Source organism: Scyliorhinus canicula, chromosome 6 (assembly GCF_902713615.1).
Source record: "Scyliorhinus canicula chromosome 6, sScyCan1.1, whole genome shotgun sequence".
NCBI lineage: Eukaryota > Metazoa > Chordata > Chondrichthyes > Carcharhiniformes > Scyliorhinidae > Scyliorhinus > Scyliorhinus canicula.
This window is the reverse complement of record NC_052151.1, coordinates 104664100-104690388: the sequence shown is the minus strand read 5'-3', so window position 1 is coordinate 104690388 and position 26289 is coordinate 104664100. Positions and strand designations below refer to the sequence as shown.

The window sequence follows — 26289 nt, the reverse complement described above, 5'->3', positions numbered from 1 at the left end:
TCAAGGGTCAGATGACCAAAAGGCTCCAAGGGACAAGGCGCAGAACAGACTGGATCTTAGGAACCATGGGCTGGATTCATCGCCGGCGGGATGCTCCATTGTGCCGGCAGCCCGGGGGTTTCCCGTCGGCATGGGCCTGCCCCACAATGGGAAACTCCATTGACTCGTCGGCGTAACGGAGCATCCCGCAGGCAGGGTGAAACAGAAATGTGGCGGGGCGGAGAATCCAGCCCCATGTACCTATGTAATCTTGAAAATAGTTTAAATAAATAGTTAAACCTCCATGAAATATGATGGCAGCACTAGAGGCCACAATTTAAGAAACTGAGGTTGATAACCCACGGGTAAAGACCACGACCAGATCCACTTCACAACAACAAATATCAAAACGGAAAAGTACTCTGGTGGGCGAGCAGTGAGACACGCAAGTTGTCTACAGCTACTGAACATCCACTATCCTTTACACAGCCTATTTAACACAATGAGGGTCTTCAACAAGGAGAATCATGGGAGCTCTGGAAAAGACAGTTCAAACATTACTCAATAGCTTTTGATTTACTCGGGAAAACTCAGAAATATCAAGTCTGTACACTTGCATATGCAGTGGGGGCCATAATTGATGATGTCTTGGCACATCAACGAAACCTCATCATTGTGTGTCAAGGTTATAGGGGCCTTCGATAAGTACTTCAGCCCTCAGAAGAATCTAGCTTCAAAAAGAGAAAAATTCAACCAGAGGTTGGGTGAATCAATTGATTTCTTAAATGATTTGTATCAATAGGCTAGTACTTGTGGTTGATGCACGATCAATTACACAAAGACGAGAGTTGGATGCAATCGAGGGTTTATCACACTAAGATGTGTGGCCTCCTACAGCAGCTGGCGAAATGGCTGCTGTATAGGGAGCACACGTATGTATACTCTGCTTACTGGGCAGAGCCAGCAAGCATGGAACTACCCCCACACCTGTAGTACAGGGCCTTACCACAAAACACCAACACCGACATCTTCTATGTACAATATATACATCAGTGGTGACTACAACATTCACCCCCTGTTAAAAAATTCAGTCCGGCGGGGATGGTGGAAAACTATATACAGAAATATGTGTTTTAAAAGCATAGGTAATATTACAAATTCAGGCGGTCCGGAGCCTGGATCTGTCGTTGAAAGCGCCACAGTGCTGGCGGCGATTTCGGCGTCAGTTTGGTTTTCGGTGACTCCTGGAGCGTGTTGAAATCCTCTTCATCCCCGGGTGTGAGCAGGGGGAGGACGGGTTGTCCTGGAGCTGGGGCTCCGGTGGGGTGCGCCGGGGGAGGGGAGGGTGGCGCCGGGTGGAGGGTGTGTGTGTGGAACCAGCTGGTGCCAGGCCCCTGAGGGAGACTGTGTCTTGGCGGCCATCGGGCACGCTACGTAGGCGTACTGCGGGTTGGCGTGAAGTAACTGTACCCTCTGAACCAACGGGTCTGCCTTGTGGAATCGAATGTGTCTACAGAGGAGAACGGGTCCTGGAGTTGCCAGCCATGTCGGCAGCGAAACCCCGGAGGTGGAATTCCTGGGGAAGGCAAAGAGACGTTCATGGGGGGTTTCATTAGTCGCGGTGCACAGGAGCGACCAAATGGAATGAAGGGCGTCGGGAAAGACCTCCTGCCAGCGGGAGGCCAGGAGATTTATGGACCGTCGGGCCAGTTGGACGGCCTTCCAGACCGTCCCATTCTCCTGCTCCACTAGCCTGTTTCCCCGGGGGTTGTAGCTGGTCGTCCTGCTCAAGGCAATGCCCCTGTTGAGCAGGAACTGGCGCAGCTCATCGCTAATGAATGAGGATCCCCATTCGCTGTGGACGTAGGCGGGGAAGCCCGCTAAATGCGTGCAAAATGGCCGCCTTCATCCGGGTTTAGGCCCTGGAGCGATTTGATGACTTGGACCCATTCTGCCTCGTGGGGAGCTTGCCACGCCGTTTCAGCCGCCTGGATGTGGGAATGCCTCGTGATGGCGTGCTCGTGGAACAGGCAGGCCTCAATGGCAGTTGACAGGGTGAGCTGCTTGACCTTAAGAAGCTGCTGGCGTAGGGGGTCCAACTGAATACCGAAAACGATCTGGTCGCGTATCATGGAGTCAGAGGTGGACCCGTAGTTGCAGGACTGCCTAAGGACACGGAGGTGGGTGATAAAGGACTGGAAAGGTTCGTCCTTACCCTGTAAGCGCTGCTGAAAGATGTAGCGCTCGAAGCTTTCGTTCACCTCAACATCGCAGTGGCTGTCAAACTTTAGGAGGACCGTCTTGAACTTAGATTTATCTTCCCCATCGGCGAAGGTGAGAGAATTAAAGATGTGGATGGCGTGGACCCCGGCTGTGGAGAGGAAGAGAGCAATCTTCTGTGCATCTGAAGCAGCTTCCAGGTCCATTGCCTCAAGGTATAGCTGGAATCGCTGTTTGAAGATCTTCCAGTTGGACCCCAGATTGCCGGTAATGCGGAGCGGCGGCGGGCGGACACTGTCCATGTTGCAGGATGGCTGTAGACTAGTGGAAGACTGATCACTGGCAGGTAGCAGGGAGGAAGTTCTAACATCCCTCAACTACTGGTACCATGATGTGTTGGGCACTCTGGATCCGTGAAACACATACAGGCCACCAACACTGAAGATAGTTCAACACTATTTTATTAACTCTTATAAATTGCTAAACATACTATTACTGTGGGTTTACACAATGCTAGATTAACTAGAGACCTGTGCCTGTCCTAACCAGTTGAATCACTCAGCACGTGGTGAGAGTCTGTACTGTAACTGATAAGCTCTTGTGCTTCTGAGAGGCTACATCCTGAATGAGCAGGAAAAGTGATGCCCTCTGTCTTTATAGTGAGTGTGTTCTAACTGGTGATTGGCTGCGGTGTTTGTGCATGTTGATTGGTCCTATTGTATATCCATCAGTGTGTGTGTCTGCACCATGATATACTGGTGTATGTTATGACAATCCTGACACAGCGAAATAAAGCCATTCAAAGAAAGGTGCACCCACTATCATCTGTTGACAGTCTGGTGAAGTTGTCCAAGAGTACCCTTTTTACTAAGCTGGATTCCAACAGTGGGTTCTGGCAGATTCTCCTAGACCAAGAATCAAGGGTGTTGACCACCTTTATCAATCCATTTTTCAGTTTTGTTTAACCGATATTGCTTTGGCATATTCTCTGCACCAGATATAGTAGTGGGTCAGATTTCAAACAATGACGAGACAGAGTACAGGAATGAGATAGAGAATCTGGTGAACTGGTGCGACGGCAATAATCTCTCCCTCAATGTCAACAAAACAAAGGAGATTGTATTCGACTTCAGGGAACGAAGTAGAAAGGGTCGAGAGCTTCAAGTTTTTATGTGTCCAGATCACCAACTACCTGTCCTGGTCCCCCCATGCTGACACTACAGTTAAGAAAGCTCACCAATGACTACTTTCTCAGAAGATTAAGGAAATTTGGCATGTCACCTATGACTCTCACCAACTTCCACAGATGCACGATAGAAAGCATTCTTGCTGGTTGTATCACAGCTTGGTATGGATCCTGCTCTGCCCAAGACCACAGGAAACTACAAAAGAGCGTGAATGTAGCCCAATCCATCACGCAAACCAGCCTCCCATCCATTGACTCTGTCTATAATTCTATAATTCCCGCTGCCTCAGAAAGGCAGCCAGCATAATTAAGAACCCCACACACCCCGGACATACTCTCTTCCACTTCTTCCGTCAGGAAAAAGATACCAAAGCTTGAGGTCACGTACCAAGAACAGCTTCTTCCCTACTGCCATCAGACTTTTGAATGGACCTACCTCGTATTGATCTTTTCTCTACACCTTGCTATAACTGTAACATTATATTCTGCAGTCTCTCCTTCCTTCCCTATGTATGGTATGCATTGTTTGTACAGCATGCAAGAAACAATACTTTTCACTGTTTACTAATACATGTGAAAATAATAAATCAAATCAAATCAAATCAATGCACTATGTCCAACATCCTCCAAGGAAAAGATGAATGATTTGCTTAACCTTGGTTTCACTGAGAATAATATGACCATACAGTTCAGGAAGTTCTATAAGCGCTTGAACAAGCAGACCTCACTGATAAGTATAAATTTGGGAAGACCACCATTAGACATTTTAAATCATATCATCTGCCATAAAGGGATGATCCTCAAAAGACCAAGGCAATTAGAGTTTCCACAGTCCAAGAGTCTTGCTGATATACCCTAATTTGAAGGCATAGACAATCAGATGAGGAAATTCATTCCACACCTGTCCACCATCAATGGACCACTAAGAGATGTCCTGAGAGTCCTATGGAGTTGAGCCTTAGACAGGATTAAAGAACTGTTTGTCTCTTTCAACGTGCTGGCACATTATGTCGCAAAGCTGTCAACAATAGTAGCAGCGCTACCAGGGATCTTATGAGGCGGACCTGGGAGGAGAGGAGGGGAAATGGGCTGGTTTCTGGACAAGCTGGAATTTCCCCAAGTGGAGGAGGCAAAGAGGCAGGTGTTGGAGGAGCCCCTGGGGCTGAGAGAGGTGCTGGATAGTATCAGGGGTATGAAGTCGGGGAAGGCCCATAGGCTGGATGGGTACCCAGCGGAATTCTATAAGGAATTTGAAACACACCTGGCACCACATCTGTTGGGGGCATTTAATGAAGCACTGGAGAAGGGGGAATTGCCGGAGACCATGACGCAGGGGGTAATCATACTAATTCCGAAAAAGGGGAAGGACCCGGTGAAAATGGGTCGTCTAGGTCCATATCACTATACAACACAGATGTGAAAGTACTGGCTCAGTTGTTGGCGGGGAGGATGGAGGATTGTGTCCCCGGGGTGGTGGCAGAAGATCAAACAGGCTTTGTGAAGCAGGCAGCTCACGAGTAACAGAAGACAGCTGTTGAATGTGGTGATGAATCCGTCGGGGGCTCCGGTACCGGAAGTGGTTGTGTCCATGGACGCAGAGAAGGCATTTCATCGGTGGAGCGGCGGTACTTGTTCGAGGTTTTGGGAAGGTTTGGGTTTGGGCCGAGATTTGTGGCATGGGTACTGTTGCTGTATGTGGCACCAAGGTGAGGGTGAGGACGAATTATATGAGCTCACAAAGCTTTGACTTACACAGGGGTACGAGGCAGGGGTCCTGCTGTCACTGCTGCTGTTTGCGCTGGCCATAGAGCCATTGGTGATGGCTCTCAGGGGGTCAGCAGAGTGACAGGGGATTATGAGAGGTCAGAGGGAGCATCGGGTTTCACTCTATGCCGATTACCTCTTGCTGTATGTTTTAGATCCGCTAGAGAGTATGGGAAGGATTATGGGCCTGCTGGGGAGGTTTGGACAGTTCTCAGGGTACAAGATGAACGTAGGGAAAAGCAAGCTATTCCTGGTGAATGAGCAGGGACAGCGGGCTAATTTAGGGGGATGCCATTTACAGTAGCGAGGGATAGGTTTAGGTATTTGGGGATTCAGGTAGCGAGGGAATGTACGGGGCTCCATAAATGAGCTCGTGGAGGAGGCTAGGGATGATCTTAAGAGGTGGGATACACTGCATTTAACGCTAGCAGTGAGGGGTCCAAGTGGTGAAAATTAATATTCTGCTGAGGTTCTTGTTTATCTTTCAAGCTCTCCCGATCTTTGTAACAAAAGGCCTTTTTTCAGAAAGTGGACACAATCAATTCTGACTTTGTATGGGTGGGGAAGATGCCGAGGGAGAACTCTGCTACAGAGGCAGAGGCAGCAGGGGGATTGGCATTGCCGAACTTGCTTCATTATTATTGGGCGGCGAATGTGGACAAGGCACGACAGTGGTGGGAAGGAGATGGGGTAGAGTGGGTTAAGATGGAGGAGGAAATTTGTAAGGGGTATAGTTTGAGGACTGTGGTGATGGCAGCATTGCCAATGGCTCCAAGCAGGTATTTAAGGAGCCCAGTGGTGTGGTCCACAGTGAAGATATGGAATCAGTTGAGGAGGAATTTTAGGGTGGAATGGATGTCGGTGCTAATGCCGCTGTATGAGAATCATGAGTTTGAGCCGGGGGGGGGGGGGGGGGGGGGGGGGGGGGGGGGGGGGTGGATAGTGTATCCAGGAGGTGGAGGGAAGTGGGGCTGGTCAAGGTAAGGGATCTGTATTTGGAGTAAGGGATCGCAAGTCTGGAGGAGCTAAGGTAGAGGGCAGAGCTGCTGAGGGGTAGTGATTTCAGGTATCTGCAGGTTAGGGACTTTGCTCGAAGGTCTGCAGGGGGATCCCTAGGTTGCCGGGATACACCCTGCTGGAGCGACTGCTGCTCCCGGATGTCGAAGGGAAAGATTGGGGATATATACAAGTGGCTGGGGGAGCAGGGAGGCGAGTGGGTGGTGAAGATCAAGGAGAAATGGGAAGCGGAGTTGGGAGGGGAGATCAATTGGGGAGCATGGAGTGAGGCACTGCGTAGGGTAAATGGGACCTCCTCATGTGCAAGGATGAGCCAGATACAGTTTAAGATGGTGCACAAGGTGCATATGACTCAGGCGAGAATGAGTGGGTTCTTTCATGTGGTAGCAGGTGAGTGTGAGGGTTGTGGGCGGAGGCCAGCGAATCACGCGCATATGTTTTGGGGTTGTGAAAAATTGTGAAGATTCTGGGCGGGAGTGTTCACGATCTTAGCCAGGATAGTGGAGGAGGAGGATGTGGACCCGGATCCTATGGTGGCGATATTTGGGGTCTCAGAGAAGCCGGAACTCATGGAGAGGGGTGGGACGGGGGGGTAGGACGGGGGGGGGGGGGGGGTGGGACGGGGTAGGCCGATGCCATGGCCTTGGCCTCTCTGATTGCACGACGGCGAATTTTACTGGAGTGACGGTCAGCATCGCCACCGGGGGTAGCAGCATGGTTGGGTGACCTGTATGACTTCCTGCAGTTATAGAAGATAAAGCATGAGTTAAGGGGCTCAGCGGGGGAGTTCGATAAAGGTGGGGATGTTTGTGAATGTGTTTGAGGGGCTGTTCGTTACGGGGGAAGGGGGGCGAAAAAGGGGAAAATCTGTACAGACTGTATAGTTGATTGTTGGGAAGTATGTTTCCCAGGATCTTTGTTCGCTGTAATCCGTTTTGATACATGCTTGTAATAAAATACATTTATAAAAAATCAATAGTAGCGGCTGCTATGCCAGCAGCAGGGCTTGGAGCTGTTTTGCTGCAGATCCAGAGGATGGCAGGAGAAAACTAGTTCAGACTCCACAGAATCCCAACAATGCAGAAGGAGACCACTGGGTCTATCGAGTCTGCACCAACCCTCCGAAAGAGCACCTACCGAGGACCACTCCCCCGACCCCACCCCATAACCCCACACATTGATCATAGCCACCTAACCTGCATATCTTTGGACACTGAGGGGGGAATTTTCGTATGGCCAATCCACCATATCATTGTTCTGTGGAAGGAAACCAGAGCATCCGGAGGAAACCCATATTGACACGGAGAAAATGTCACACAGTCACCCAAATCCAGAATCAAACCCAGATCCCTAGCACTGTGAGGCAGCAGTACTAACCATTGTGCTGCCGTGCCAGCCAAGATTCTCTATCATTACCAAACCTGAAAGAATTTATGCAATAATTGAAAGAAGTACTGGCAGCGACATGAGCCTGTGATAAGTTCTGATTACTTAATGGGCTTGCAATTCAGGATTGATGTGGACCATAAACTTCTGGTCATTCCCCTCAACTCTAAAGCAATTGCTACGGCCCCAGCAAGAATACAGCATTTCCCGCTAAGACATGCACTCTGACTCTGCAATGGAGTACATGCTATGGAAAAGTCCGATCACAGCTGAAACACTGTCGCGTGCTCCAGTCAACCAGGTTAAGGGCATCATTTGACACTCATCTGAGGTGGAAGCATACTCCTCATCAATTCCATATTCCCTATGGGCCCCTGCAAGCAAACCCTAGGAGATCAGAGACACCCAGCTGAAGGCCACAGAATGCAGACAAGTCCGAATAAACTGTTGAGAAGGTTAGCCTGAATATGTCCCAAGCAATCAGGCGTTAAGACAATACGATGAAGAGCAAAGAGTTTTCACGCTTTTCAATGGATTCCTTATCTTTAATGAAAGGCTCAAAATTGCGGGACCGAGAAAATTCAGCATTGAAACCTCAAGCTTTATGTTACTTTGGAACACTTATGCTATTATAGGCAAAAAAGTATGAACCTCCTAAATTCCTTCCACCCTACTTTTATCCATCTCCCCCCACACTCTGATGTGTTGGCTTGTGTAGGCTGGAGAGATGAACAGACACTTCCAACACAGATGAAGGTTCAACTCAATTTTATTTACTACTTCTAACTAACTAACACACGATGACTGTGGGTCTAAATAATGCTAACTTGAACTAGAGACCTAAGCTTTGTCCGAACCAGTTGATTCTCTCAGCACTTGTTGTGAGTCTGTGCTGGGCTGGATGAGTTCTTGTTACACTCAGAGGCAGCACCCAGAATGAGCGGGAACCGTGGTGCCCTCTGCCTTTATAGTGTGTGTATTCTAACTGGTGATTGGCTGCGGTGTTTGTACATGTTTATTGGTCCCTGTGTGTGTCCATCTGTGTGAGTCTGCACCGTGATATATTGGTATATATTATGACACACTCCTGTTAGATAATTGGATTATTTCTATCTTTCTTTAATTCTAATTTTTTGCATCTTTAATCGTTCTCATGGGCAAGATATAACTCTCTGTTTCTTCAAGATGATCTTAACTTTGAGAAGGAAGGTATCTTTTACTAACATGCCTCAGATAACAGAACAAGAAATTTTGTTTGTTAATCACTTATAATCATTGAACCTATCCTTTGCCTCAGGCTGCACCTTGGCAAATACTGTATCACATTTTCAAAATTTATTTTAAGCTTAAAACGGTGAAACAAATTTATTTGAGATGAGCAAGTAAACAATAACAAATTTAAGAGCAATATGCCCTTCAACTTGCCTTTTTGAACAGACAAACTAACAAAAATATTGGAAATCTAGGAACTAAGCTCATACTTTTGAAATCATTTTGTCTTTTTTTTTCTAATCTCTCCAGGCTCGGAAAACCCTCTTCAATGAAGAGATCACCAAATCACTCAATCACTGCCCACTGCCACCTCCTAAAGCCCCCAACAAGCCCTCCTGGAGCGAACTGGTGATTGTCACAGATCGGTGACCACACCAACACCCACTCCAGTCTCATGTGCTGCCTCCATTGCCCCCACACCTTCAGGGCTGCCACCACCACTGGGCTTGTGGAGTGGCGAGCCATCGACAATGGCAGAGGTGTCGTTACCAAAGCCTCCAAACTCGTACCCTTACAGATGCCGCCTCCACTCGCTCCCACATCGACCCCTCCCCACTACCCACTCTCTAACCATCGATATATTCGCCGCCCAGTAATAATCAAATTCGGAAGGGCCACGCCCCCACCCCACGCCCTCATTCTGGAAGGATCTTCTTCACCCTTGGGGCCTTAACAGCCCAAACAATACCGAGATCACCGCATTCATCTTGCTGAAAAATGCCTTGGGGATAAAAATTGGAAGACATTGAAACAAACATAGCAATCTTGGGAGGACTGTCACCTTCACAGTCTGTAACCTCTCCGCCAATGACAGCGAGAGCATGTACCACCTGCGGAAGTCCCCTTTCATTTGCTCAACCGCACTGCCCAAATTTAACTTATGGAGCTGACCCCAGTCCCTTGCCACCTGAATCCCCAGGTACCTAAAACTCCTTCCCACCACTTTAAACGTTAACTCCCTCAGTCTCCTCTCCTGCCCCCGTGCCTAGATCTGCAAACACCACACTCTTACCCATGTTTAATTTGTAGCCCGAGAACCAACCAAATTCCTCCAATATCTCCATGATCCCAGTGATTCCCCCCCAACCGGTCTGCTATGTAAAGGAGCAAGTCGTCCGCGTAGAGTGAAACGCTATGCTCTACCCCTCCTCTCACTATCCCCACCAACTGTTCGATGACCTAAGCACCATTGCCAAGAGCTCTATGGCCAGGGCAAACAGTAGTGGGGAGAGTGGACACCCCTGTCTCATCCCCCTACATAAACTAAAATATTCTGCCCAGACCCGGTTGGTCCATACATTCGCCAAAGTGCCTGATATAACAGCCAGACCGAGTCAACAAATCCCTGTCCGAGCCCAAACCTTCCCAGGACAATCCACAAGTACTTCCACTCTACCCGATCAAAGGCCTTTTCTGCATCCATGGCTACCATCACCTCAACCTCGCTAGCATCATTTTCACATTTAAGAGCTGTCTCATGTTGGACATCTGGTGATGTTCCTTCACAAATCCCATCTGGTCCTCCCCTATCACTTCCGGGACAAAATCCTCTATGCGCGTGGCCAAGATCTTTGCCAACAATTTTGCATCCACATTTAAAAGAGAGATCCGCCTATACAATCCACAGCTCTCTGGATCCTTATCCCGCTTCAGAATAAGGGAAATCGATGCCTGCGATAATGTTGGGGGGAGCACTCCCAGCTCCTTGGATTCATTATAAGCCTTTACCAGGAGCGGCCCAGAAGCCCGGAAAACATTTTTTACTCCTCATTAATCCTTACATTTTATTAACATTCAACTCTTAATGATTTGGTGGATAGTACATACTTTTCTCATGTTCAACTGAAGAGAAACAAAAACACATTTTGATACAGTAAACATTGTAAATAAATTAATGTTTTATCCCAATTAATCTATAATTCTATGGAATGCCAATTAAAGCAGTGATTTTAGTTATGGATAAACAGGATGCTACCTTGCAAGTGCATGGTCCAATGCACGGATCAACATTCAAGCTGCCATCAATTCTACAGCGACATGGAATGCAATTAGGATAGCCAGCGAAACCAAATGCACATTTGTCACATTTATCTCCACCATAACCAGTCTTGCAGTGGCAGGACCCAGGAAGCAGACCTAGAATGATAATGAGAACTTGCTGTATTAAAATCCAAGCACTTCACAGTGTTGCTGAACAGAAATGTGATATATGTTTCATAAAGACATTACCTCCTTCAATGTGTTTGATATCCTTAATACATTTTTTATACAGGGACCCAATTATATTGCACAAGCAAGGTGCACATGGATTTGGTTCAAAAGGGGAAACCTGGAAAAAAAAGTGAAAGAAAACGTTTCACAAAAAAAAATGAAGTCTTTATTTTTTCCATAATATTATGCAATATGATTTGTGTGATTTGTACTTTGTACCACAGTGCCAATTTTGACTGTTCTAGCACCCAATTAGCTGAACGAAAAGGTTTTGGAGGAAGTGGTATTTACTTGCAATGGATGAGAGTTGGCAGCTGCCACATTTCATATTTGATCCTCTTGGTTACAATGGAATACCTGGAAACCTGGCACCTTCTTTTGGGGCCTCACGGTAGCATGGTGGTTAGCATCAATGCTTCACAGCTCCAGGGTCCCAGGTTCGATTCCCGGCTGGGTCACTGTCTGTGTGGAGTCTGCACGTCCTCCCCGTGTGCGCATGGGTTTCCTCCGGGTGCTCCGGTTTCCTCCCACAGTCCAAAGATGTGCGGGTTAGGTGGATTGGCCATGCTAAATTGCCCGTAGTGTAAGGTTAATGGGGGGATTGTTGGGTTACGGGCATACGGGTTATGTGGGTTTAAGTGGGGTGATCATTGTTCGGCACAACATCGAGGGCCGAAGGGCCTGTTCTGTGCTGTACTGTTCTATGTTCTATGTTCTCAGTAAATTTGTACTGTTATTCAGGCAGGCATGTGGCAGGTAATCGGGGACACCTGTTCCATCGTATCGTCTCTGGCATTTATGCCACACTGTATTCTCCTGTCATTTTCAGAGGTTGAGAGAAGCACCAATCTTTTTATTTTTCAATCATGGGGTGTGGGCATCATTGGCAAGGTCAGCATTTAAGAACCATCCATAACAAGTGAGTGCTTTGCTGGACCATTTCAACGGCCAGCTAACAATCAGCCACATTGTTGTGGGTCTCAAGACATATTCCTAAATTTGCTTCTCTACAGGATATCAGCGAACTAGGTGGACTTTTAATATCAATTTAATAATTTTGTCACCATCACTACAGATTGTTAGTGTATCATTCCTGGTTGATATAATTAACGGAATTAAAATGCTCGGTGAATAGTCCAGGGGCCGGATTCTCCGACCCCTCGCCGGGCCGGAGATTCGCCGGGAGGCGGCGTGATTCCCGCCCCCGACGGCTGCCGAATTCTCCGGCACAGGGGTTTTGGCAAGGGCAGGAATTGCGCCGCGCAGTCTGCGGCCGCCGATAGCGGTCCCTTCCGGCGATTCTCCAGCTCGCGATGGGCCGAGTGGCCACCCGTTTTAGACCGTTCCCCCTGACGTAAATTAGACCTGGTACTTACCGGCGGAATCTGGCTCTGCGGGCGGCCTCTGGGGTCCTCGGGGAGGCGCAGGGGAATCTGGGCCCGGCGGGTGCCCCCACGGTGGCCTGGCCCGTGATTGGGGCCCATCGATCCACGAGCGGGCCTGTGCCTTGGAGGCACTCTTTCCCTCCACACCGGCTGCTGTGGACCTCCGCCATGGCCAGTGCGGAGACGAACCCCCCTGCGCAGGCGCTGGGATGGCGCCAGCTTACGCTGGCGCTCCCGCACACGCGCCAATTTGCGCCGGCCGGCGGAGGCCCTTCGGCGCCAGTTGCAGCGGCGCCAAGCCCCTTCCGCGGCGGTTGGTGTGGCACCAACCCTGCTGGTGGCGGCCTAGCCCCCCTCCGCACCTTCCGGGCGGCCCGACGGCAGAGTGGTGCATGCTACTCCTCGGCGCCGGGACCGCCCACCCCATCAGGTAGGGGAGAATCCCGACCCAGGTCACTGTTGGAGGTAGTATATTGGCATGGATAGAGAATTGGCTAATGGACAGGTAACAACAAGTGGGGAAATAAGGGGCCCTTTTTCAGGTTGGCGACCTCGCAGCATGATAGCATAGTGGTTAGCACAGTTGCTTCACAGCTTCAGAGTCCCAGGTTCGATTCCCGGTTTGGGTCACTGTCTGTGTGGAGTCTGCACGTTCTCCACGTGTGTGCGTGGGTTTCCTCCGGGTGCTCCGGTTTCCTCCCACAGTCCAAAGCCATTCAGGTTAGGTTGATTGGCCATTCTAAATTGCACTTAATGTCCAAAATAGGTTAGGTGGGATTACTGGGTTACGGGGATAAAGGACGAATAGGGTGGAGGCGTGGGTCTTAAGTAGGTTGCTCTTTCCAAGGGCTGGTGTAGATTCGATGGGCTGAATGACCTCCTTCTGTACTGTAAATTCTATGATTCTATGTATCAGTGGGGTTCCAGAGTTATCAGTGCTGGGACCACAACTGTTTACAATATATATTAATGACTTGGAGGAAGTATGTACTGTAGCCAAATTTGCAGACAACACAAAAATAGATGGAAAAGCAAGTTACGAGAAAGATACAAACAGTTTGTTCAGAGCAATTGATAGGTTAAGTATGTGAGCAAAATGTCGGCAAATGGAGTGTAAAGTGGGAAATGTGAGTTGTTCATTTTGGAAGGGAGAACAATTAAACAGAATATTATTTAAATGGAGAATAACTGCAGAAAGCTGCAACATAAAGGGACTTGGGGGAACTTGTGCATAAAACACAGAAAACTAGCCCACAGGTGCAGCACGTAATTAGGCAGGCTAATGGAATGTTGCCCCTTATTTCAGGAGGTTGGACTACAAGAGCAGGGAAGTCTTGCTGTAACTGGAAAAGGTACTTGTGAGACCACATCTGGAGCACTGTGAGCAGTTTTCGGAAATATATTATTTAATTGGAGGCGGTTCAGAGAATATAGAATATATAACATGTAGTGCAGGAGACCATTCGGCCCATCGAGTCTGCACCGACCTGCTTAAGCCCTCACTTCCATCCTATCCCCATAACCCAATAACTCCTCCTAACCTTCTTGGACACGAAGGGCAAATTAGCGTGGCCAATCCACCTAACCAGCACATCTTTGAACTGTGGGAGGAAACCGGAGCACCCGGAGGAAACCCATACAGACACGAGGGCGGGAAACCCATGCAGACACGAGGGCGTGATTTTCCAACACCCCCCCCCCCCCCCCCCACCCCCTGGGTGGGGGGGGGGGGGGGTGAATCCCAACCGCCGCTCCGACGCCAGCTGCAGTATTCTCTGGCGCCACTTTCCGGGCGGCGGCGGGGATCACGCCAAGCCAGTCACCGGGCTGTTGGTAGCGGCTCCCCCGGCAATTCTCTGGGCCTCAATGGGCCGAGCAGCCGTTGTTTTCTCGCCATTCCGGCTGGCGTGAATTGGACATGGTCCCACATGGTGGGACCTGGCTGGTGCGGTCCTCGGGGGGATCTGGCCCACAGTGGCCTGGCCCATGATCGTAGCCCACTGATCTGCGGGCGGGCCTGTGTCATGGGGGCACTCCTTCCTTCTGCGCCGGCCCCTGTAGGGCTCCACCATGGCCGGCGCGGAGATGACACCGCCCTGTACATGCGCTAGAATACGCCAGTCAGTCTGCGCATGCACAGAACCACACATGCGGTTCTGCGTATGCGCTAACACGCGCCGGCCCTTTGACGCAGGCTGGCACAGAGCCAACTCGTCCGTCACCGGCCTAGCCCCCAGAAGTGCGGAGGATTCCGCAACTTCAGGTTGGCCTGACGCCGGAGTGGTTCGCGCCGTTCTTTAAGTCGGCGTCGGGCCATCGCGGGGTGGGGTGGGGTGGGGGGGGGGGGGTGGTGGGGTGGGGAGTGTGTGGGGAGGTCGGAAGAATGAGCGAGTGGGGTACCTCTCAGTGATACTCCTACCCTTCCGGATTCCGGACCCTTTGTTCATACACTCAGTGCTTGACAATGAAGGACCCCAAAGCCCCCACCCTTGGAAGCCGAAAGCAACTATGACAAGGTTTGCTCTGAGGGTTAGCAGGCTAATGGTTGAATACCAAGGGTGACATAATGAGGCCCTTAAATAAACATTAATTTCCTGTTTAAGTGCCGTTATTAGTTTGTGGGTGGGAAAGTTCTCCATGAGCATTCCTGCTTTAAGCTGAATTGAGGCAGAGGCACTCAGGCCCGACCCAGCACCCTCGCAGCTGATTAAATACTCCCCACTTTCAAACTTCCTTCGGTGTAGGGCATTAAATTCCAACCCCAACCCCAACCACAAATAACTAGCATCTGGTGAAAGGGATGGATGGCTAGGAAGAAATGAGGAATGGAGTTTTACTCAAATGAGTAAAGTTTGCAAAGCTTCACATTGCTGTCCATTGATTTCAAAGCACAAAATATTGTGAGTCGTGTGCCCATAATTTCTTGACATGCACTGGATGTGGCAAGTCCATTGAGCCACTTATATGCGGTCTTGTGTGTTACCTCTAATTTAAAATACGGAAAAGTTAACATAAATGAAGTTTTTAACCCAGTCCCGTATTTTTGTTGAGAACAAACAAAACAAAAGCTTGAACAACCGGAAAAACCCACCTAATAAATGTTTATGTTCCTATCTACATCTATTTATATAAATAAAATATTATGACAAATGGATAACCACTTTTGTTAGTTTGCATGTTAGTTTTGCATCTATTTGTAGGTGGGGCACCTATCCTGGGCACCTACCCAGGATTTCCTGGGTAGCCTTCCACGGGCACCATAGTGTTGCTATGGAAAATTGTTTTAAATGTACCTGAAACATTATCCATGTAGGAATTGTCAGATTTGAGGGGAAACAAGCAAACGGGAAAAAAAAATCTTTGTTACTGTACCCATTCCGGTCTGAAGTATTCATCAATGCAGGTCTCACAATTTATCCCAGTTGTATTGTGAGCACAGCCAATACATACACCACCACCAATATACTCTCCTTGTATATTTAAACTCTGGCTCCTGTTTGCTACATTCTGATCATAGTAGCAATCTTTAGCTTGTCCATGGCAATTGCATTCTGAAATTATAAACGTTGCTTTAGTAAGACAAAATAATGTCACAAAATTATGGAATTTTTATACAATACTTTCCCTTGGATCATTAATTCTTTTTCAAAAGCACTTCTCACATAACAGCAGAAATGCTCTATTTTCACAATTTGGCTAGTTGTGCTATTGGTCCAGTCACTAGGATGTGCAGAAAGGTGGCATCAGTTTCTGGTCTTCCTGCCCACCCCATCTTGAGAAAAATGATGGCAGCTGGTGACAGTGCACCCACCAGAGGTCCAGGAACATTGTGGGCTCACATATCAAAGGCAAGTCAAGAGCAGATGGTGATCACAGGATGAGAGATGTGGGAGAAGAATGGCAGGGGTTTCGGAGGCAAGGGCAGAGGGTGGCTTTCAGCTGCCAACCCATGCCCAATGTCAGGTCCGTCGATCGGTCACAGGCAGGATTTCCTGGTAGCCTTCCACGGGCACAAGAAAGCCTTGCTACCTCCATTTGATTCATTAATTGTTAAGTGGCTCAGAGAAAGTAGATGTCCATTGGCTTATTAATTGACCTCCTGCTGCTGGTGGCCAGGGTTCCTGTGTCAGCCCTTTCCGCCCTCCATCATTTTCTTTTTTCCTTTGTTTTATAAATCTTTTTATTGGCATTTCCCATATTTATAAGCAGTTGTATATATATACACACATCACATTTATCTCGCCCGCGCTAATTTCCTTTATTATACAGAGAGGTTTAGTTTGTCCTTCGTTTAACTGACCCTATGTGCATTTCATTTCCCTCTGGATCGGTCTATGGTTCCTCCCCCACCCCCCACCCCCCGCCCCACCCCCCGGGTTGCGCCAAGAGGTCAGCGAGCCAGTCTGCAGCTTTGGGTGGTGATGTCGATCGCCAGCCGAGGAGGATTCTCCGGTGTTCGATTAGCGAAGCAAAAGCGAGGGCATTGGCCCCCTTCCCCATGTGTAACTCTGGCTGCTCCGATACCCCGAAGATTGCCACTATTGGGCATGGCTTCACCCTCACCCCCACAACCTTGGACAATGCTTCAGAAAAGGCTGTCCAGAACCCAGCAAGTTTAGGGCAAGCCCAAAACATGTGGGTGTGGTTGGCCGGGCCCCTCTGGCACCGCTCACATTTGTCCTCCACCTCCGGGAAGAAACTGCTCATTCGGGTTCTGGTCAGGTGCGCTCTGTGCACCACTTTGAGCTGCATCAGGCTTAGCCTTGCGCAGGAGGAAGTGGAGTTCACCCTGCTCAGTGCTTCGCTCCAGAGTCCCCATCCTACCTCTGTCCCCAGTTTGTCCCCCCATTTATGTCTGGTCTCGTCTAGTGGAGTCCGGGCTCTGTCCAGTAGCTGTCAATATATTTTCCCATGTTGCTTGTGCCTATCAGGTCCTCTAGTAGTGTGGTTTCTGGGGCCCCGGCGTATCCTACCGTCTCTTTGCGGAGGAAGTGTTTTATTTGGAGGTGTCTCATTTCCTGTCCTTTTACTAGCCTCCACTTCTTTGTCAGTTCGTCTAGAGTTACCAGTCTGTGCCCTACGTAGAAGTCCCCGACCGTCAATATGCCCCCGTCATGCCTCCATCTTTTGAAGGTTGTATCCAGCATGGCTGGGGAGAATCTGTGATTCCCGCATATGGGAGCCATAGGGGACATTTTGGCTATCCCAAAGTGTTGTCCCAGCTGGGTCCACGTTCCCAGCATGGCTGCTACAATTGGGCTCGTTTGGTATCTTGTTGAAGAGGTTGGGAGTGCTACTGTGGCCAGGGCCTGGAGGGTTGTTCCTTTACGGGGTGTCTTCTCCATTTGTACCCAATCTGTGTCGGGTTCATGTACCCATCCCCTCACTCTTTCTGCCGTTGCTGCCCAGTGGTTGTATTTTAGGTTTGGCAGAACCAGGCCCTCTGTCTGTTTGGGAATTCTCGGGTTCTTCCCCCCCCCCCCCCCCCCCCCCCCCCCCCACACACACACACACACACAAACAGAAACGCCATGATTAGACTGTCTACGTTTTGGAAAAAGGCCTTGGAGATGAAGATCGGAATGGATCTAAACAGGAAGAGGAATCTTGGCAGTATGTTCACCTTGATTGTCTGCACTCTCCCCGACAGGGAGTGGGAGTTAGCCCCACCTTTGAAGGTCTCTTCTAACTTCCTCCACCAGGCTGGTCAGGTTCCACGTGGATCTGTTTCCGGTCTCTGGCTATCTGGATCCCCAGGTAGCGGTATCTGTTCTTGGCCGTTTAGAACGGGAGCCCCTCCAGCTCTGCCCTTCCCCCGTTAAGGTTCACTGGGAATACCTCACTCTTGCCCAGGTTAAGTTTGTAGCCTGAGAAGGTTCCAAACTCTTTCAGTATTTGCAGTATTGCCTTCAGTCCCTCCTTGGCTTTGAGACATAGAGGAGCAGGTCATCTGCAGAGTGAGATTCTGTGCTCTCTGTCTCCTCTATGGATTCCCTCCAGCTTTTCGCGTCCTGCAGGGCATCGCCAGGGGTTCGATCACTAGCGCAAACAAGAGTGGGGACAGGGGGAAGCCCTGTCTTGTTCCTCTCTGTAGCTGGAAGTATTCAGAGCTGGTGGTGTTAGTTCGGACACTCGGCTTGGGAGCGTTGTACAGGAATCTCACCCAGGCGGTGAATCCCGCTCCTAGCCCAAACCGTTCCAGTACCTCAAGGAGGTATTTCCATTCGACTCTGTAAAAAGCCTTTTCTGCATCCAGGGAGATGATCACCTCTGGTGCTCTCTCCCAGGAGGCGGTCATTATTACGTTCAGCAGCCACCTGATGTTTGCTGTGAACTGCCTACCCTTGGCAAAGCTCGTTTGGTCCTCTGCAACCACCTCTGGTACACAGTCCTCCAGCCTTTTGGCCAGGACCTTTGCGAATATTTTCGCATCCACGTTCAGCAGTGAAATGGGTCTGTATGATCCACATTCCATCAGGTCTTTATCTTTTTTGGCTATCAGTGAAATTGTGGACTGCACTAGCATGGGGGGCAGGGTGCCCCTTGCCAGTGAGTCCGCAAACATGTCCCTTAAGTGTGGGGTCAGGACTGGTGCGAATTTTTCGTAGAAGTCCCCCGGGAACCCCGTCGGGTCCCGGTGTCTTCCCCACCTGCATGGAGCTGATGCTCTCCATGATTTCTCCCAGGTCTATTGGTGCTTCCAGCTCCCCCGTCTGTCTTCCCCCAAAACTGGTAGTTCCAGTCCGACGGGGAACTGTTTCATCCCCGCGCCCCCGTTGGGGGGCTCGGAGGTGTACAGTCCCTGGTAGAAGGTCTCAAATGCCCGATTGACCTCCTTTGGTTCTGTTACCAGTCTGCCTCTGCTACCCTTCGCCTGCGCTATTTCCCTTGTGGCTGCCTGCTTTCTCAGCTGGTGAGCCAATAGGCGGCCAGCCTTGTCTCCGTGTTCGTAGAAGGTCCCCGTGTCTGGTGGAGTTGGTACACTGCTTTCTTAGTGGTTATCAGGTTAAAGTCCATTTGCAGCTTTTTTCTCTCCCCAGCAGCTCTACAGTCGGGGACTCGGAGTATTTTCTGTTCGCTTCCAGGATGGAGTCCACCAGTTGTTGCCGGCCACCCTCTCTTCCCTATCTCTGCTTGCCTGGTAGGCTATGATCTCTCCTCTAATCATGGCCTTCAATGCCTCCCAGAACTTGGAGAGTGAGACCTCCCTGTTTTGGTTGTGCCCTCCATCTTAATTGGAAGAGGTTTTACTATTGCAGAGACCAGTGAAGGGCCTCTCCCACAATTAAATGGGCCTGGCCACCATATTTCCCACTATAACAGGCTGAATCAAATGCAGTTACTGAAAGAAAAGACCTTTTGAGCCATCTTAATTCATCCATCCGGGGAAAGATAAAAGCCAAAATATGATATGTTTCTGAAATGATTCTTGAATTTTCACTCCTCCACTCAATCTAGAATTCCATTCCATGTTTTCATCACGCATTATATAGAAAAACTGTTCCCGATAGCAGCTCTAAATTTGTCTTTGATGAGTTTGAGACTATCTCCCTTTAACCCTCCTCTCAAAATTGAATTTATACTAGCATTCTGGATTTACAGTTTACATTACTTAACTATTTTTTGTCTATTTCTGAAAGATCACTTCTGAATTCTCCCCTTTCTAGGCCTAAGTGCTCACCTTAAATCAGCCTCACGGTTTTTCCCTGCGCTGCCTCCTGTATTTGAATGTCTCTTTTTGGGATCAAGACTTATCTGTTCCTTTACTGCATCTATCTGCCTTGGATCCATTTAGAACCTTATTTTGGATATTATTTATGGGGAAAAGAAAATTTTCACAGCATTTTAAATGATTAATTTACATTTTCTTTATAATTCTTACTTATTACATTCAACTGAGTGATCACTTGTGATTAGTTACTTTCATAAATCCTTAGTAATTTTTCAATAGTGATTTTGTACTTGCTTTCCTTATTTTTGATTCAAGCCAGCCCTACCTTTTTAATTCTATTTGCTGATTTTTACTTTTGATTGATTCAATACAATGCAGAAAATATTGAAGACTAAAGTGTAATAGCAAAGTGTAACAGGAAAATAATGATGATAGGTAATTAATGCAAGTAACAGAAAATAAGCGCAAAAGCGAAAGTATGCACCAGGTGCAAGATCTTTATTATGTAGAGGATATGTGATGCCATTAATATTATTTATATTCCTGTTAATTTTGAACTCTGCATGCATATACTTTTCCCGAGTCGCAAAGCAGGCCATTTTCTTTGGAGATCACCAGAAGTTAAACCAAGTGCTGGGAAAGGTATTAACACAATTGTTCATGGCCCAAATGTTGCTGCCAAAATAACAGTGTGGGCTAATGATGCTCACTATGTATAAACTAGGGTGAGAAGCAAGTAAGCAGTTAATATCCAAGAATTCATGCTGAACTGCAGCGCTAAGTGATTAGCTTTGTGAAACAGCATTTCAATGTTTAACCACTAAAATGTGGAGCCCAATACCTTCAAGTTGTATTTGTTATTAGAGATTTTAAAATACAAATTTTGCTTTGTCTACTTCACAAAAAAAATTGTTTTTTCTTCCTGTCTGTCTCTCTCTAGCCAATCTTTCTTTCCCTTTCTTTATCTATCTTTCTGTACTTTGTGACATTGCATTTACCTGCTCTAATTTAAACTTCCCTCTTTTTGTATGACACCATGGGCTAGTGCGCGGACAATTCCAGTCCCACCGGCCCCAGAGTTCCAAAACAAGTGAATTAACCATTAATTTGTATATAGTTTCTGAGAGGTAGTTGCAGTATTGTCACTGGACTAATAATCCAGAGGCCTAGGGTTATGATCTGGAGACCCGAGTTTGAATCCCACAAGGACAGATGGTGGAAACTGAATCTAATAAAAATCTGGGATTAAAAGTTGAATGATGTCCATGAAACCATTGTCAATTGTCGTAAAAACCCATCTGGTTCACTACTGTACTTTACCCATCTTTAGGTAATTTAGGTACTTTAGGTAAGGCAATCTGTCATCATTAGCTGTCTGTCTTACATGTGACTCCAGACCCAAGCAATGTGCTTGACTCTTAAATGCCCTCAGGGATGGGCAATAAATGCTGGCCTGACCAGTGATGCCTACATCCCATGAACACATTTTTAAAAAGATCTTTGGCCCTTGACTGCTCCAATGACTTCCAAGCATCAGAATTGTAAGTGAAACACAACGGGCGCGATTCTCCGCTCCCCACGCGGGTGGGAGAATCGCGGGAGGGCTCCCCGACTAATTTCATGACCCCCTGGCACCCCCCGCGATTCTCCCACCCCCCGCTCGGAAGAATCGCCGCTCGCCGTTTTTCACGCCGACCGGTGATTCTCCGACCTGGATGGGCCGAGCGGCCTGCCGTTCGCGACCGTTTCACGACGGCGGCAACCACACCTGGTCGCTGCCGTCGTGAAATTGCCGTGAGATGCCCGGTTTGGGGCTTGTAGGGGGCCTGGTGGGGAATGAGCATCACGACTGTGCTCGGGAGGGGTCAGGCCCATGATCGGTGTCCACCGATCGTCGGGCCAACATCTCAATCGGACGCACTATTTCCCCTCCGCCGCCCCGCAAGATCAAGCCGCCACGTCTTGCGGGGCGGCTGAGGGGAAGACGGCCACCGCGCATGCGCGGGTTCGAGCTGTCAGCCGTCCTGATGTCAGCCGCGCATGCGCGGGTTGGAGCCGGCCAACCTGCCTATCCGCGGCTGATGTCACATAGGCGCCGCCGTCGCGTCATTTTTGGCGCAAGCGTCAAGGCCCGGCGACCGAGAATAACAGAGCACTGCTCCTAGCCCCCCGGGTGGGGGTGAATTCGGTGAGAGGAGCGGGCTCCGAGGCCGTCGTGAAACTCGGCCGAGTTTCACGATGGCCTTCATGATTTTTCCCGGGAGCGGAGAATCACGTCCAACAACTATTTATTTATAACAAAAATATAGATAAGACATGCTATAATTATAACAGAATATCGGCCAGCTTCTATACTACTCTCCCCCTTTTACCGTCCCATCCTCTACCCTAACACACACAAGACAGACACACACAGAGGGAGGGGTTGGGGTAAAAATAACAAGAATTAAAATATTAAATGAAAGATGAGTGTCCTTGCTTCCAATGTCAAGGTCATTGAAGTGCAGTCCTCGCAGGATGCGGAATGAACCATCGGTTGGATCGCTAATGAGGATCTTCTGGCAGTAGCACTCAGTCAGAAACCCCAGCTGCAGAGTTTCATTTGGGGAAGACACTTTTAATTTTATTACCCTGGGCCTTTCTCAAAAGAACAGCCTCAGGCCTGTGTAATTCTTATTTGCTTCCAACTCCACCTAAATGACCAACAGCCATTATTCTGAGACAAGAACAGAATTCCCCACACAAGATTTTTAAAAGGTTTTTAAGCTGCGGACCCTGCTTTCAGCTGGGGGCTTGTCTGGATGTCTTTAAAATTTTCTTTGTCTCCCCTCAAACCTTTGAGAGCTGTCTCAGCCTGAATTTTACTCTTATTTGATTTGCATTCTCACTACAATGTCCTCCAGCAGTGCTGAGGAGAAATGTGTTTCCAATCAGGGAGAAAGAAACTACAAGAGCCTCCTTCAGCTTGGAGCTCAAAACTGAACTAAAACCTGAAAACACAGTCTCACAGAGGAAGAAACATTCCAGAGTGGTCAGCACCAATCAGCATCGAGTATCAGCTAAGTCGCGGCAATGTAAAATAGCTCATTGGCCAACAGCCAAGACTATCAAGATGAGTCATCACTGATGTCAGATCAAACAGCACATGCTGCTGTAGATTCCTTTTTAAAAAAAATTAAAGGTGAAGCCTATCTTAAAGGCATAGGTTCTATTCATTGTCCAGGTACAAAAATTAAAATAGCAGAATAACAAAAGTTAAAAGGAAAAAACAAAGGACAGTCAGGGATTAATAGGGGGATCGTGAGACTTCGTTGTTCTTTTGTTTCATTCTTAATTTTTCAAATTAATCGGTTAAAAAGATATCCACTTAGTTGCCCCATTCACTCCATAGTGCCATACCATGTGCCATTTGCCAGCTCCATATGCCATGTTTCCTTTGCTGAAACATTATCAGCTTGCAATTGCAGAAAATTTCCATACAAACAAATTTAAAGCTTAAATGTAAGGACAAATCTAACTAATGGATGACCCATTAGATGCCGTGACACAACAAACCTGGGTCAAAATGTGTCCTTCTTTGGTATATCTTCACAACAGAACAATTGCCATGTCACCGGGAGGGATGTTTAATTTTGGTTTACCGTTCCCTACAATTTTTGATGAATATTGTGCACAATACCACTTCGAAAAGAAGTGTGGAATAAATTTTTTCGAGAATAGACCTGAGTTGATGCCCCAGAGGCAGTCATCAGCATGGCCCAATAACCCCACAAGTCACAGAGCGCCTGCCCTGGGGGAAATCAACAAAAGTCTGTGTCAAACAAGTTTCTTCCCCCAAGTATTCTGGCATTTCATAAAAATAAATTGTTAGTATGTGGCTTATGACCCTTTCGATAATTTACTTTTGAGCAGCATGTACAGTAGACACAGCAGTTTATTCGAATGCAGCATAAACAACACTGTTAACAAGGTACAATTAATCAACATTAAACTAACATTGGTATTTATATGGTTCTCAACAAACCTCACATCCACTGTTATGTTTAAATGAATCTGGCAGTCCTTTTCCAAATGCTGGATCAATTTGTAGAATTATGTTTGTTTATTTACTTACGTTCACATATCGTTCTGCTATAAAATGTTCCAGCTGCCCATGGTTTCTGATGGAATCCTGGACAGCAACGGTCACAACTTTCTCCACAGGTGTTGTGCTCACATTTGCAGCTGAATTTCTGCCAGATGAACAGAATTAAATAAAATGAAATTTACTAGAGTTATTTATTAACTTAAATAGGAACCAGTTATCTCATGACCACAGCCAGTACTTTGTTGCTTTGCATAAAATGTAATTATACACACTTTCTACAAAAAACATAGAACGTATCAAGAAATAGATGAGTTAGGACAAACAGTCCCTTGAGCCTGCTCCACATTCAATGAGATTGCGATCCGAGACCTCAAATCCACTTTCCCACCCAATTCCCAAATCTCTTGATTTCCTTACAAGTCCAAATACCTATCGTTCTCAGTCTTGCATGTATTCAATAAGAGTGTCCACACCCCTCAGGGGTACAGAATACTTGACACAAAAATCTCTCAGTGAAGAAATATCTCCTCACCTCCATTTGAAATATTCAGCCTCTTGTCCTAAGATTATGCCCTGCAGCACTAAATTCCCCAACCAAGGGCAACAACTTTTCAGCATCTATCCGATCAATCCCTCTCAAAATCTTATATGTTTCAATGAGATTACCTTCATTCTTCTAAACTGAAGAGTATAGGCTCAATCTATACAACCACTCCTCAGAGGACAACTTTCTCATACCAGCAATCAATCCAGTGGACAATATTCTTGCCTCATCCCTCTTCAGGCAATTTGTCCTCCACTCACCCTCTGTTCATTCTCCCATTCATGCTGCAGGCCAAGGGGGAATAGAAGGTGTGAAGCCCATGAAAAGGAGCAAGTGGTCTGAGTAGAGCCCTTGAAATCAGATCCAAAACTTTATGTGCAAAGGCATTAATTTAAGCTTCAGCAGCTTTAAATACCAATAGAAACCACCAAACTAACTCAATAACAGCCAGAAGAAATCAAATTGAAATTTATTGGTGATCTCTCACTGCTGATGAATGTATGGCCAGCTGTACGAATTTAAGTGGGGACATTAGCTTGAGCATTCAATCTAAAATTGCACCACTGGCATCAAATCAGTGTTACACACTGACTGATGTCAACATGGGCCTACTCTGCATGCTTCCAATACATGGTTCCAGAATCTGCTCTAACATCAAAAATGTGCGCACATGCCACAGATGCCACTTGGTATGAAGAAACAGCCAGATTGCTATTCTCAGGCACTTCAGTAGCTGCCGACAGGATGTGCCATGACCAAGGACACTGGGGGCTGAAATCCTGCACCCCCGGGAGCTGCCAGCCATTCAGATGCTGGTTGCTCTTTTGCTCACAGCATCTACAGTGAGGCGGTGGCTGCTGCAAAAACGACAGCCACCAGAGGTCCAGAATTGAGGAGCAACCCAGGCCAGAGGTTAGTCAAGGCGCAGGAATGTCACAGCTGTGTGTCACGGGGAGGGGGTAAGGGGCTTGGCAACAAAGGCAGGGGTGTTGACTTTCAGCAGGACCCCCCCATTTCCAATGTCAGGTCCCTCGACCAGGCACTGAGTCCCTTTACCAGCCCTTTCCATAAACATAGAACATAGAACATAGAACAGTACAGCACAGAACAGGCCCTTCGGCCCTCAATGTTGTGCCGAGCCATGATCACCCTACTCAAACCCACCTATCCACCCTATACCCGTAACCCAACAACCCCCTACTTAACCTTACTTTTATTAGGACACTACGGGCAATTTATCATGGCCAATCCACCTAACCCGCACATCTTTGGACTGTGGGAGGAAACCGGAGCACCCGGAGGAAACCCACGCACACACGGGGAGGACGTGCAGACTCCACACAGACAGTGACCCAGCCGGGAATCGAACCTGGGACCCTGGAGCTGTGAAGCATTTATGCTAACCACCATGCTACCCTGCTGCCCCAAACCTCCACCCAATGCTCTATACTCCCCTATCCCGCCCTGGAAACCACAAGCAGACAGCACGGTTTTGCTAGTAGTGCATGGTGACAGACCCACCCACAGCTGGGTTATTGCCAGTCGTACAAGACCACTAAGGGGCTT

At 48.0% G+C, this 26289-nt stretch overlaps 1 protein-coding gene across 5 annotated transcripts in view; it reads right to left on the bottom strand.

Annotated features, from left to right (window-relative positions):
- lama2 (laminin, alpha 2) overlaps positions 1 to 26289 on the bottom strand; it is a 607521-nt gene that overhangs the window by 357418 nt on the left and 223814 nt on the right. For all 5 annotated transcript variants that reach the window (XM_038799795.1, XM_038799796.1, XM_038799798.1 and 2 more), the window contains exons 7-10: positions 24207 to 24324; positions 15793 to 15971; positions 11054 to 11153; positions 10800 to 10960 (exon numbers count right to left, since the gene is read on the bottom strand). In XM_038799795.1, coding sequence (XP_038655723.1) covers positions 10800 to 10960; positions 11054 to 11153; positions 15793 to 15971; positions 24207 to 24324 — 558 coding nt within the window. The remainder of the gene's footprint in view (positions 1 to 10799; positions 10961 to 11053; positions 11154 to 15792; positions 15972 to 24206; positions 24325 to 26289) is intronic.